This window comes from Hipposideros armiger, unplaced genomic scaffold (genome assembly GCF_001890085.2).
Source record: "Hipposideros armiger isolate ML-2016 unplaced genomic scaffold, ASM189008v1 scaffold_71, whole genome shotgun sequence".
Classification (NCBI taxonomy): Eukaryota; Metazoa; Chordata; class Mammalia; order Chiroptera; family Hipposideridae; genus Hipposideros; species Hipposideros armiger.
This window is the reverse complement of record NW_017731421.1, coordinates 2,561,120-2,575,690: the sequence shown is the minus strand read 5'-3', so window position 1 is coordinate 2,575,690 and position 14,571 is coordinate 2,561,120. Positions and strand designations below refer to the sequence as shown.

Here is a 14,571-nt window from a genome sequence, read left to right as displayed (position 1 = left end):
CGTACCATGTACAATGTCTTAATGACAGCATGGCTGCCACTATGCCCTGCTCTCAGGGCTGACATTCCCTAGCCCAGATTTTAATGAGCTCCCCTGGCTCCTGAGCTGACTGCAAGGGAAGGCTGGCTGCATCTGGTTCATATGGGCAGGGCAGCCTGTGGGGTTACCTTGGGCCACTTCCTCCTGTGTGACCCCCCTCCCTTGTCCCTGCCTCTCTCTGTCGCAGTACCCAGCAGCCATGCCGGGTACAGTTCCCTCGTTGTCTCAGGGTCTCCCTCTCTGGACCACGAGCTTCCTAAGAACAGGACATGCTGCTTGTTTGAGTCTGGGGACATTTGAGTTGGGCCTTGAAGGATGAACATGAACTTACTGGGCACCCAGAAAAAATGGAGGTAACAAGGTATAGAGATAGTGAAGGAGAGGAAGAAATGGAGACCGTGGGTGTAGACCACTCTTTCTAGAATTTTGGCTGTGAAATGGAGAAGATGGGGACACACAGTAGCTGGAAGGTGACGGTTCAGTTTTTAAGTCCAAATCCTTTCTGGCCCAATGCCCAAGGTTCTCCATGGCCCACCCTGCTTCCCAGTCCAGCGTCTTCTCCCACCATCTGTACCCGCTGTTCCCGTCTTGCACCCTCTGCGCCAGCCAGTCACCCATATGCACAGTACATATCTCTGGGCCTTTATTCTTCCTTGTAATGTCCTTCTCTGGTGATGATGATGAGGAGGAGGAAGATGATAATGGTAGTAGTAGTAATAGTAGTGGTAATAGTAACATTTACTGAGCTATTTATAGGGACCAAAACGGACATGTATTAACTCATTTAGTCTTCAGTGGCCCTATGAGGATTATACTATGACCCCTATTATTTGCGAGGGAACTGAGGTACAGGGAGGCTAAATGACACGCCTGAGGTGACATTGCTGGGACGTGCACAGCTGTGGTTTAGTCAGAGCATTCATTCAGGCTCCAGAGTCCACACTCTGAATATTGCTGTGAGGTGTCTGCTTCCCCCGCCCCCAGCTCCAGTGTAAGCTCCCCTGGGAAGCTTCTTTAAAGTTCCTAGGCGGACTTGAGCTCACCCTGCCATGCTCCCCACCGGGAGCCCACGCACGCCTCTGCTCCAATCTTTTTCTCATAGTATTTCAGTTGGAAGGGAGTCTGTCTCTCATGCCAATTGGGAGATTTTGAGGGCAGAAATGTGTCCTGTTGTCTTTGTGGTTGGCGCTCTGTGTCTTCCGTGTCTTCATGAGTTCCTTTCAGATGAACACACGTATCCCTCCTGTGTATTTCAGGCTCCACGTCCGAGCATGTCCTTGAACGCATTTCTGAAAATTCTCCATTTTGTGTTTTCTGCCTCTTACTCGTTTTGATGGTTTGGCTTCAGAATTCCGAAGGACGTTTTCTTTGAATGTAATTCATTCTGGGGGTGAGGAGGGATCTGAACCAAGGTCTGGGTTTATCCTAATTGGAGTATGGCTCGCCTGCTATCCATAGACGAATGGGTTCACCGAGCCAGCTCTGAATCTATTAATATTTCCCACTGTCAAGTCCCTTAAAATAAAATGGGGTTTCCAAGCTACTTGTGCAAATATTAAGGGGAAAAAAAATCTGATAACTTCCTATTTTGTTTCTTAATAAATGTAACAGTAAAAGAAAGCCTTCTGGCATCGTGTTATTGAATTCCTAAATCTTGAGCTTCAAAGAAAGAGCTTCACTTGGATTATTAGCAAACATTTATCGACCCCCTCTTCCGTGCCAGGTTGTCTATATATATTAGCCCAGTAGGGCCTCCCGACCACGCTAGGAGGTAGATAGCATTGAACAATTTATAGAGGGAGAAACGGAGGCTCAGAGGAGCCATTCACAAGCCCCGTGCCACACAGCTGAGAAAGGGCAAGGGGGGGACTCTGAACCCGGCCAGGTCTGCCCGGTACCTGTCCAAGGGCTGGTCTGCTGCACCGCCACCCGCTTCCTTCTCATTTCTTAAAGCTGGGACTGGTGCCAGGACCCTCCACTTTAAATTCTGGGGATAACTTAGCAGGAAACAAGGTGTAGCTTGGCAGGCAGGAGTTAGGACAGTCTGTTCTCCTCTCGCAGCCAGAGACAGACAAGGCACAACCCAAGCCCGTGTCCAGGGTGCCAAGACAGAAGCAGTCGCCTCCTCCTTAATCATCATTCTCACCATCATCACGGAGGGGAGAATGGATGAGCGCTGACGGCTGTCTTATGTGGTTTTCTCTTGGTAGGTAGAGAGCATCGAGGCCCCATAATAGAATGGAGACACAGAGAAAAGCTAAGAGGGACAAAGGATGGCAGGGAACTCTGTGTGCCAAGGGGCTGTCCTGTGTGTATGGGAAGGGAGGCAGAAGTGCACCCCGATCACCCCCAACCGAGACAGATGCTGGCTGTGGTCGGCCCAGGGGCCCACCCAGGGGAGCAGTTCTCATGTATTATGTTCACAGCAACCTAACCAAAAGTTATCTGTCTCCAGTTGCACAAGATTTTGGAAAGATAATCCTCGAGGCTGTTTGAATCCAGACATTAAATAAACAAACTGCACATTTGTGGGCACAGGGTATTTAGCGCAGGCGCTTACTGTAGGCCAGAGTATTTGATATATTTAACATTTAATATGTTGTCTTGTTTAATCACTACAATAAACCGATGAAGTAGATATTTTCATCCCTCTTTGCGGATACAGAAGCTGACTGGGGACCTGGGAAGGTCTTTGTTTGGGTTGCGCAAGGGGCTCTATCGGGGCCCTTGGTCATGCCCGGCCCACTCTGTCCCACCTATGACCAGTCGGCCCCAGAGCAGAGAGACCTGGTTATGGCTGGCCTCAAAGGCATTGGTTGATCACCTTTTAGGGCCCGCAGACCCCTTTGAGAATATGAATAAACCTCCCCGCTTAGACACATGCACAACCCATTCCAAAGTAACCGAATTTCAGGGAGGTCATGACCCCTTCAGGCCCATCTTGGGCCACAGCTGATGATCACCTGCTACCCTGGGAAGTTATTCCCTTTAGGTTCAATCAAAGTCATAGTTGAACCTTGGTTCTCCCTGTCTTTGAACTTGAGGAGTCTGAATCACCAGGCTGTGGCTGTCCTTGGCTCCAATAATGGAAATGGATGAGTAGTCCAAAATTCAGGCCTGTATCTGACACTAAAATATGATGCTGGGACCTTTTTATTGACCTAGTTGATATTTATATAAAAAAATTAATAACTCCAGTTTATGTATATACCCCATCTAGAGCACGATCTAGAGAGAGAGAGAAGGAGAGAGGAAAAGGAAGGAAGGAAGGAAGGAAGGAAGGGAGGGAGGGAGGGAGGAGAAGAAAGAAATAAAATTTTGGTGTATAATCTTTGCATAATAGATCAATTATAGAAGTTTTCAAAGCTTCTTTGAATAATTATATTTTCACATTTAGATTTAATAATCCTCTAAAAGGAGGAATAATCCCAAGGGAAATTGTTTATTCTTGTGATAAAGCATCAAGTCGTCTAAAGCTGGGTTTCCACATAGTAACTGATTTTCATCTCAGTTAACATGTTGAGCACCTACCGTACGCTCAGCATATGTAAAATACCTTGATATACATTATTTCACTTCATCCCCACACCCCCAGCAACCTCAAATCAACCCTGTGAGGGAGAAAAGGCCATTACTGTCACCTCCATTTCACAGAAAGGGAAACTGAGGTCCGCGGAGGCTCTGTGAGTTGCCCAAGGTTAAACGTGGGTGGGAAGTGGCAGAGCCAGGACGAAAGCTTTGGGTTCCAGACTCCCAAGTCCCGATGGCTTGTGTCTCAGCCAGTGTGTGAGGCAGCTTCTCTGATGCAGGTCTGGGATGCTACACCAAGAAAGCATTCCTGTGAGAACACGTGAGGGTCATTTCTACTGTGAATTAGGTCACTTCACCCTCTCCGATATCCAGGGCTCAGTCTCTGGCCTTCTTTGCTGTGAAGCCCCCTGAGCACCATCTCATTCCCCCAAGAGGGGGCCTCATCACCTGGAACCATGGGTCCCTTATCACACAGGGCCATGATCATCTGGTGCCATCAGCAGTGAGCTCTCCCAGGGTAGTAAACCTCTGAATAAGAGTCAGAGACATCAGGGGTGACAGATGAGGGATTGGCCCAATAATCTTGCCATGGCAACGTCTGCTTGACTTGGCCTCTGACCACCTTTCCCCAGGTGAACAAACGGGAGGAAGCAAGGATGACTCAGGGTGTCCCTGGTCACAGGAGGATGACTCGGCTGTTAAATGAAAGGGGACAGGTAGGAGGCCAGCCTTGGATGATAGGAATTTCTGTGAAGGTCTTGTCTTTCCTGAAAGCCTAAGGGTTGCTGAGGTGCAGGGATCACCTCTCAGCCATATCTACATCCCGCGCAGAGTCTCGCATGGCACTAGGCCATGTCCAGTAAGTGGCGAGTCAGTATTGTCCAGTTAATGCCGAATTACATGGTCCACAGTGTTTTTCAAACTGCCTGTCATGACCCATTAAATGACTGTTGGTGTTGCAGACAGCAGTTTTTATTAAGAGGGGCAAGGAAGGGACGGGATGGGAGGGAAGGTGAGGGGAGGACACTGTGTGATAGTAAGGATCAGTATTATTTTCCATGAATTTTTTTTTCGTGGAAAACTGAGAAGTGTGTGGTGGTGCGTGTACTGGATCGTGATATAAAATATATTCTTCTTCCGAGTCACAGTCAAAAATGTTTGGAAAACAATGGGTAGAGAACAATCTTAGAAAGAAACTTATTTCACCATTTTCCTGATTATAGGAGCATTAAAAGTGAGTGGTCATTTGCATCATTCATTGATTTATTCACTGTTCATCCAAAAACATCTTCTCTGGTTACCTTCCCCATTGTGTGGGCCTGTTAGGTGTGAAGGTGAGACATTCAGGGACCAGCGACTGGCTCAGTGTGGCTGGAGCCACTAATTAGGCAGCACGGGCCAGAAGAGGTGAGTGACAGGGGCCACCTCACGCCTGCACATCTTCAAAGAAGGAACCTTTTTTTGTGGACTTGAACTACTGACTGCTGCATTCTCTCTGTTTCCCCTTACCCTGCCAGTTGTCGTAAACCATTCAGCACCTGTATGTTGATACTGTTCTATTGTTCCCGAATTATTTTGTCATCGCTAGTCTTGTCTCTTCAATTAGTGTATACACTACTTGACACTTCTTCTGCATCACCAAAAATGCCAGTCAGGGTTGGGAATACAGCAGGCACTCAATAAGAACTTCCTTCTTACTGACAACTAGTCATTATGCAGGTCTCTGCTAAAACATCCCTCCTTTCTCCTACCACAGAGCATTTCTCTGATGGCTCTGTAGTTCTGTGAGTAGCACCCTGTCTCCTTTGCTTAGAATATGAGCGCACGGAAGGCAGGCAGTGTGTGTATTCTGCCCGTTACTGAGTCCTCAGCCCCTAACACAGTGCAATGATGGCTTTTATTTATTGTATCCTTAGCTATTGGCTCTTGGTAGGTGTAGCTGTCGGTTATCACCATAGTAATGCTGAGTAACAAACAACCCTTCTATCTCAATGGCATACCAGATTAGCATTTGTTTTTGTGGGGCAGCTCTAAGCTGCAGGTTGGTACTGGATGTGCTCTGTGTGTCCCTCAGCCTCCTGAGACCAGCAGGCTAGCCAGGGTATGTTTTCTCATGACGATGGCAGAGACACAAGAGAGCAAGTTCAACTGCACAAGGGCTTTTCTGGCCTCTGGTTCTACCGTGTCCATTAACATACCTTTGGCCACAGTAAGTCAGGACCAGCGTCAAGGAGCTGGAAAGCACACTCTGCCTCTGGAGGTTGGGGTGGTGAAGGGAATAGTGTATATTTCCGAGTTACCTACCAGAGTAAGTGCTCAGGCTCTCACTGAATGTTCACGGAGTAGAAAGAAAAGGAAGAGAATAATTGGATTCCAGGGTTTTCCCCTGAGTATTCTCCATACGAGTTACAGAAATCCATGGGGACTCTTTACCACCTGACATTGAGCTCTACAGAGAAAGCCAGAGCCTTGTCTAATAGATAACAGCCCAGCCACCCAGAGATAAATTTATTGGGCAAATAAACGAAGCCCTCAGAAGTAACTGCCATCAGAGACTGTCCCTCAGGGCACTTGGGGACACCAGCTGCCTCTGGGAGGGAGAGGGTGACAGTGACCGCTGGCTTCTCAAGAGGCATTTCTGAGCGAACAGAATCCTGCAGGCCAAAGAAAAGTTCCTGCGTCCTTTAGAAATGTGTGTGTACACACAAATGCCCACGTTTGTTAAAGTCAGCAGGCCAGGACCTTGAGGAAGCCTTTTAAAACAGCTACACATCATTTCAAAAAAGGAGTCCGGAGCCTTGGGGGTCAGGTTGGCTCTGGGGTATGAACTCTGGTGTGGGGTAAGGCTGTGCAAGGCTTTGTACCCCTCCTTTCGTGAACTGGAACATCACGATTTGATTTCCTTGCATTCTCTCTCCCCACCGGCTACAGGGGTGCTGTGCCTGCCAGACAGCCTGAATCTTCACAGAGACCCGCAGAGGTCAAGCAAGCCGGGAGAGCTGCCCATGTTCAGCCAATCAGAGTTGAGGACCATCGAGCAGTCCTTGCTGGCCACCCGCGTGGGCAGCATCGCAGAACTGAGTAAGTGGATGCTGGTTTTCCAGCCCTCTCTGTGCCCAAGGTGCCACTGCCCTCGGGGCAGTGCTTTGTCATCAGCCACGGGACAACTTCTATTGAGCACCTACTGTGTGCGCAAAACAGTGCCCATGATGATGGAGGCGGGGAGGGCTCTGGAGTCAGGTAAGCACCTGGTAAGTTCCCTGGCCCTGTCCCTGACGTAGGTCAAGTTCATACACTTTTTCTGAGCCTCACTTTATTTTTTCTATAACGTAGAGAAAAGAATAATCCCTTCCTTAGAGTGTAGTTGGTGATTCGATGAGCTAATCCCATAAAGGAGTTTGACGTGGTACCCGGCACAGAGTAAATCCTCTATAAATGGTGGCTGTTCACTTGATGGTCACAAGGGGATCCTTTTAAAGCATATATCAGATCACATCTCTCCTCTGTTCAGAATCCTCCACTGGCTCCCCGTCTGACCCAAAGTCCTCAGAATTGCTTCTGGATCCCCCCCACCCCCGCCATCTCCCTCAGACATCTTCTGCTTCTTTCTACTCTCCCCTGTGGCCCATTGAACTCCAGCCACCCTGGCCCCTCTTAGTCCTTGAAAGTAACAGACATACCTCAGGACCTTTGCACTTACGTTCCCTCTTCCTGGACCACTCTTCTTCCAGATATCCACGTGGCTTGCTCCCTGGTTACTTTCAAATCTCACCCAAATGTTACCTTCTCAATGAGGCTTTCCCTGACCACCCTATTTAAAGTTATAACCCCCTGAGGACCCTCACCCCCTTCACTGCTTTACCTTTCTCCCTAGCAGTTATCCTATGATATACTCTCTATATGTTTTGTTTTTTAATAACAGCATCACTGAGGTATAATTGATATATAGTTCCCCTATTAAAAGTTTGCAATTCAGTGATTTTTAATATATTTACTAAGCTGTGCAATTATAACCACAATCAGTTTTAGAACATTTTCATCACCCCAACAAGAAGCCTGATAACCATTAGCAGTCATTCCCCTGCCCCCTAATTACACCCTATATTTGACTCATTTTTTTTTAATTATCTCTCTCTCCCTACTAGAATATAGCCTCATGGAAGGTAGAGATGTTTGTTTTGTTCATTAATGCAACCCCAGCACCAAGATTACTGCCTGGCACTTAATGGGGCCTCAGGGCTGAGCTCTCAGAGGAAAAATAAAGCTGTGTTTCCTTATGACCCCGTTGAAAGTTAAATGACTTAGCTGTGTGTTCTTCCTGATGGGACTGGCACATTGATCTCAGAAATGCTGGGTTGTGTTCAAGTATGAGTGGGTGTGAGATTCTAGAAAATCCTGAACTATAAAAGCCTTCTGGATCTAAAAAGGAACGTGTGCCTCTTCCCAGGGGGATTCCATATACACCCAGGACAGGCAGGCATCGTCCCTTTAGCACACGGCACCCCTGGGAAGGGAAGTAGTAGCTGTTTGAAGCCGTTGGGGGCCCTTGTGGTCACGAGAGCCACTTTTCTGGCCCCTAAATTTGGAAATTGCATTTCCATTCTCATTAAACCCCTGAAGTCACACATGAAGCCTCTAGTCACCAGGTCTTCCAGTTACTGGACAGTCGATTTTCTTCAACTTTAGGGTTCCATTGGCTCCTCTGGCAATCTGGTAAAGCCTATGGACCCCGCCTCGGAATATTTTTAAATGCATAAAATACGGTGCATAGGTTTACAAAAGAAACCAGTTACATTCAAATTTTCATCTCAATTGCGGTATAGTCATTCTATGCTTTTTTATTAGCGCATTAAACCAGATCTGGCAGCAGCTCTGGTGACCCCATTATTTTGAGATGGTGATGTGTGTGAAGGATATTTGGCGATATCTACGGTTGGAACGGGATAAGGAAATGTATGCATTTTAACAGCTCCCCAGGATTCAGATATAGAGGATCCATGCAGCCTCCTGGGAGAACACCTCTGTAAGAAATGCCAAAACATGCCCAGGACCCCAGGGAAAACGCAGAGGCTGGGTCACGTCTGCACAGGCACAGCCTGGGAAGAGGCCCCCACCCCAGCTGGTCCACACACACTGTCCCCTGGGGTCTCAAAGGTTTGTCCTGGGATGTCCTAATGGCCCCTCCCTGGGCTGGGCCCTGCCAGCGCTGTCTTGGAAGAAGGGATTTGCTAAACAGATCTGCACTTCACCTACGCAGGCAGGCTCCAGGAGCAGCTTGCCGCATAAATTGTTTTTAAGGAGACAATTTGCTCTGGCAAATGAAATGCTGTCATTGTGGTTGAGTGTTGACTTTTGCAGATGAATTGTTGGCACACAAATGGGTGCTGCTAATTATGAACAGGTTTTGTACATTCATTAAGTGGGCCCCCTAGAACAAATGCGAGGAAGCATGTTGAGTGGGTGACTGAAGGTAATAAAATTGCCTTCTTTTCTGATCTGATTGTAATTTAGATTGGCTTGCTCTGTGGTCTGAGTCAATACAGCTTTGCGCTCTCTATGTACATAGAGAGCTATTATTCATATTCAAAGGTTACTCTTCCAGCGTGGATGCTAGAAACCAATGTTTTTCCAGCAAAGGTGAGGTGGAAAGAATTTGTTCCCAGCTATCCGTGTTCTTCTTGAATCAGGCTGTGCAGGCTTGAGGCCGGAGCCCCCGACCATGGCCTTATTAATAGCCAATAATAATAACAGCAGTAAGTGATAGTATTGAACTAGGGAACTGCGAAAAATCCATGTGAATTATTTGCAATGTAACCACAGCTGTCTACATTTATATGGGAGTGGAGGTGAGACAAGGATAAATAATTTCTCTAAGATCAACCACACCTGTGAGCTGAAGGGCTGGAGATCGAATCCAGGTAGTAAGGCAGAGCTTTCGCTCCTCAGCTCTGGACTAGACTCCTCCTGGAGTAAGCCCAGCAGATATTTCTATGTGATACAGGGGTAATGAGAACCCCCTCTGTGAGATTAGGGCGTTGGTTGGGCATGTGTTCCTTCCAGCTGAGGATTTTGCACTTTTCTCTGTAGGAGGCATTGTCGATGCTCTTCTCGAAACTAAATTAGAGATGTGAACATTCACAAAGGTTAGTTACCAAGCACCTCTCCAGCACCTAGATGGGCCCAACTCTTGCAGGCTGTGACTTCTCCCTGAAGACAGACCCTGCCTCTGTCTTCAGGGCATCATATTAAAATCTAGAACTGCCTTGATCAACAGTGATGTCCAGAGCCACCTTTGTCCAGCCTGGTTGTAGCTTGGGGTGGAAATACACCCACTGTGTCTGGAGCACCTGTGCCAAGTGCTTTAAATACATTAAAGATACCATTCCCATTTCACAGATAAGAAAACTGAGACTTCAAAGGATAAATGTCTGGCCTAAGGCCACACATTGCTAGTAAGCGGCAGAATCATAATTCAAACCTATTTTTTTCCTTTTTCCTCTTTGATATGCTGTGGCCAATTCAGCTTTGCCTTCTTAGCACCTAACACATCGCCCACAGCTTGGGAAATATCTGTCAAATGTCAAATGAATAAATGAATGACCCACAGTGAACTAGACTGTGAAACAAAAGCCGCAGAAAAGCTACAGGTGAGGGGAACGCCACAAAACCCCAGTCAAATATTAAATCCTCCATTGCACTGGATTTTGAACTCAGCGAACTGGAACTGAACCTCTGTGTGTCCAAAATATCTGAATGAGAAACTAAATCAGGATACCACAAGGTCCTCAAACTGACACCGGCTGGTGATTCATTAACCACGAGCCCTATGAAATTTGCAAAGGGATGCACTGGATTTCACAGTTGACTACAGTCTGGCCGCTTTCCCTGAACCAGTGCATAAGCCTGGGAGAACGGGGCCCACCCAGTGTCCTCCACTGAGGCCAGGGGGGAACGCAGAGGCACTGGTTTTTCTCTTTTGCAGTTGGTCCCATCCAATCCCATTTTCATGTCCTCCGAGATCTTGACTCTTTCTGTCTGACATCCCAGTCTTGCCCCCAAGCTCCCAATTAACCCCCCCTCATTGGACAGTCATTAATTATCGTAATTGCTTTCTGTTGTTTAAAGGGAAAAAAACTGAGGGCTTCTTTGAAAAATACCTCTTCCTGTTGTCTTTTCACACCAAACTGTGAACTTGTTGCTCCCACTCAGTGAGGCAGTCAAAATTGGGGCCAGTAATTTACAACTTGTGTGTAAAAAGGGTTTCTGGGTTGTCTCTCCTCGGTGCCAACAGAAACAAAAGAAAACAAAACAGCCCTTATTGCTTGGACAAGGGGAGGCCTCTCTCCTTGTCTGAACCGCAGATGAGCTCCTTTAGGAGAGGGCTGCTGCCTCCAGGCCCAGAGTTGTGGGAGGTTTGGAAAACGGGCTACAGTAAGTGGTAGCTGACCGAGGATGAAATGAAGAAGAGAGAAGGGGCCGGCCGGTGGCTCAGTTGATTAGAGCATGAGCTCTGAGCAACAGGGTCGCCTGAGGGTGCTGTCTAAGCACAGGCTTGGGCAGGAATCCCGCCCCCAGCCCCCGCTGGAATGTGGCCCTTTGTCCCAGGGTGGTCACATCTGGCAGGCAGGAGGACAGCTTAGTGGGAGCTGCACTGATCAGAGCCTGCGGCTGGCAGGGTAGAGCGGCATTTCCCAAAGGGTGCCCGGGAGATGATTGTAGGTGCTACATGCAAAACACTTTCAGTTTTTAATTGCTATGAATTTTTTATGAGTGCTAGAAAAATATTGGTTTTTCCATTTATGGCACTGATATGAGGTTTCCTTTTCAAATGAATTTATGTGTGTGTGAAAGACTGGGCCAATTTAAAGAAAACTATTAAATAAATAAATTTGTACCTGTGGCACACAGATACGAGAGAAGTCCCAATGGTGATTCCCAAATGGCTGACATTGGGGAGACCTGGTTAGACGTGGGTTCTCAAGTAGGTTCCTAGAGTCAAACCCCAGCTGCCCAAACTCAGGGCGGCTAGTTACAAGTGATTTGTTGTTTGGAGTTCATGACGCTGACCGATGAAGCAGCAGATAGCGCATACAGAGAGTGGGGTTTAAAATGGAGCTAGTGATGGCAGAATCCCTGTACCAATTTCATCTCCCAGGTCCAGCCCTGCTCGGAAACATCCCTAGGGCCTCTGATCCAGGGACTGGGCTGATCATGATGATGATGGTGTTGATGATGATGATAGTGATAGTGATGATGATGATGATGATGGAGGAGGGGGAGGAGGAGAAGAGGAAGAAGCTGATGGTTGGTGATGGCAGTCTGAGTCCAGAGAGCATATCCCTAACCACTACACTACACTGCTCCTTTAGGAACAGGACAATGAATGAGTCTCCTGGTCTCTGCCCTTGAGGCTCAGTAGGGGAAGCAGACATGTGGACAATTAACGGGGCAACACGACAGAATTAAACAAGTGATGTGTTAGCCTTTCTTGGCAGGTGTTGCCGGGCACACCGGGGAAGGGGGGAGATTGATTCTGACTGGGGCCATTCTGGAGGGCTCCGTGGAAGAAGTGGCATTTGATCACAGCCTTGAAGGTCTTCAGTCATTGGGAGAGTGAAGGAAAGGGCACACGCTAAGGTGAGAAAACAAGAACAAAAACAGGAAACCTGGAAGTACAGGGCGAGCTAAATGATGCTCACAGAAAATGGTCAGCCCACCAGAGGCAAGAGGCTTCCCAGTGTTTTGGGGGATGGAGGGGTGGCACAGGAGCCCTAAACACAGACCCTCTTCTCTTCTCCATTCCCTTATTTATTTATTTATTTATTTATTATTGGGGCATTGGGGGAGGGGAACGGCATTGGGGAATCGGGGAAGGGGAACAGACAAGTTGCTGTCCTTTTGTTCTTCAGTCTAGTTATGGAGGACGTCGCTTCACTAGCCTTCACTAGATGTGGGTATCATCATTGCGCTCTTCCCAACTGAGGCAGATCGGTCTCCGGCCATTGGACGGCCACTCATGGCGGCTCATGGCAGCTCACGCTGGCTGCTCACGCTCACTGCCAGCAACTCACGGTAGCTCAAGGCAGTGCACTGCAGCAGGGGCTGCAGCCTACGCCGTCGCCGGCAACTCACGGCAGCCCAGCTCCAGGTCGAGCTGTTGTTCCCCATCTTAGTTGTAGAGGGAGCAGTGTCACTGGTCCATATGGATCTGAACCAGCGGCCCTGCTGCTCAGAGCTCGCGCTCCCAAGCTAGCTCTTAACCAACGCGCCACTTGGCTGGCCACGTCTCCATTCCCTTTTGATTTTTCTTGTTTTGAGTTGTTTTTTATGGGAGCTCTCAAGAAAAACAGATGGAAAGGTGAATGCACTCCAACCTGACCCTAGAGGAAGGTTTAAGAACATAAACACACCACCTCGGTAAGCTTATTATTCTGATAATACCAAGTAGCACATGCCATAATTCGAAATTTGGAAACTACAGGAAAATAGGAAGGAAATATCACCCATAATCCCATGAGGCAGAGAAATCCTTAGTCAACATTTTGGTGTGTTTTTTTTCTGGTATTTACTCAGTGCATAGTTTTTAATAGCATAATCCTAATCACACTCACACTGTATGCAATTTTAAATTTCACTTTTTTTCCCCACTTAGCATTTTAACATAAGGATTTTTTTTCATGATATTGTACCTCTATGTAAACAGTTTTAATGACTGCCTAAGTTTATGATTTTATCATGTGGATGTACCAGAGTTGATTAAACCACGCTCTTATTTTTAAACATTTGTTGCTTTGTCAAATTTTGGACCCTGTAAATAAGGTTTGGGTGAAAATCCTTGTGCATAAAGATTTTGCTGCATTTTGGATTCTAACATTGGGACAGAGTCCCAGAAATGGAATTACTGAATCAAGGGTAAAAGAACATTCGTGACCACCGTGGCTGCATGATGCCAAATTGCCTCAAGATGGACTTGGAGTTGGCCAAGGCTGCATTAGGCCAGTGTGGGGTGAAGAGCACAAGCATTAGAGTCAGATAGACCCGGACTGGAATCTCGTCTCTGCCTCTCACTAATCTCGTGACCTTGAACCTCAGTTTCCTTATCCATAAAACAGGATTTCTCAGAGATCTTCGTGCACCTCTTCTCTGTCTTTGCTGCCTGAAGGATCTGAAATCTTACTTCTGTCCGCAGGTGACCTGGTGTCCCGAGCAATGCATCACCTGCAGCCCCTCAATGCCAAGCATCACGGCAACGGCACCCCCCTGCACCACAAGCAGGGGGCGCTCTACTGGGAGCCCGAGGCCCTCTACACCCTTTGCTATTTCATGCACTGCCCGCAAATGGAATGGGAAAATCCCAACGTGGAGCCTTCCAAAGTCAACCTCCAGGTGGAAAGGTAAGACTTGCCTTCGCCTTGGATGGCCTACGAGAGGAGTTGCCCTCTGGCCAACACTGTCTTGTCATGGGAGAGTGGGTACCACCTTCAGGGAAGCACAAGGTTGGGGAGGGGAGAGATGTGGGGGTCAGAACTGCCCCGTGCCCAGAAATTCACTGGAGGGTTCCAGAAGGGTACCTTGTACCCTCAGAGGGTACCTGAGACCCTGGTCACGTCTTTGAAATGGTATTGTCTTGGGCTAGTCCAGTTCAAGGTAAAAATGGTATGGGGTCAGAAGAGCAGGCCTGCAGATTTTGGAGGTGTGAGGGCCTCTGGTGCAGGGTGGCTTCCTTACAAAGGCAGCTTTGGGGGAATGCCAGTGCCTTGGGTGGGAGGTGTCTTATCTTCATGTCATCCTGCTGCTCTGGGGCCTGGGGGTGCGGTGGGGACGTTGGATCAACCAGAGTGGGCCTCTCAGGTGGGCGGAAGACCGGCTTGATCAGGGAAGCAGAATCCTCACGGGAAAGGAAAAATAGGAGAGAGGGAAGGGAGCGTCTCCTGGGAGACAAAGGTCCCTCTGACCCAGCTTCTGCTGCTCTTTGGTGGTGTCCCTCTGCTTCCCTGTGCC

General features: G+C 47.9%; 1 protein-coding gene across 4 annotated transcripts in view; it reads left to right on the top strand.

The window, feature by feature from the left end:
- The window catches only part of ABTB3 (ankyrin repeat and BTB domain containing 3), a 297,350-nt gene that overhangs the window by 170,753 nt on the left and 112,026 nt on the right, over positions 1-14,571 (top strand). For all 4 annotated transcript variants that reach the window (XM_019642633.1, XM_019642631.1, XM_019642634.1 and 1 more), the window contains exons 2-3: positions 6,502-6,651; positions 13,760-13,964. In XM_019642633.1, coding sequence (XP_019498178.1) covers positions 6,502-6,651; positions 13,760-13,964 — 355 coding nt within the window. The remainder of the gene's footprint in view (positions 1-6,501; positions 6,652-13,759; positions 13,965-14,571) is intronic.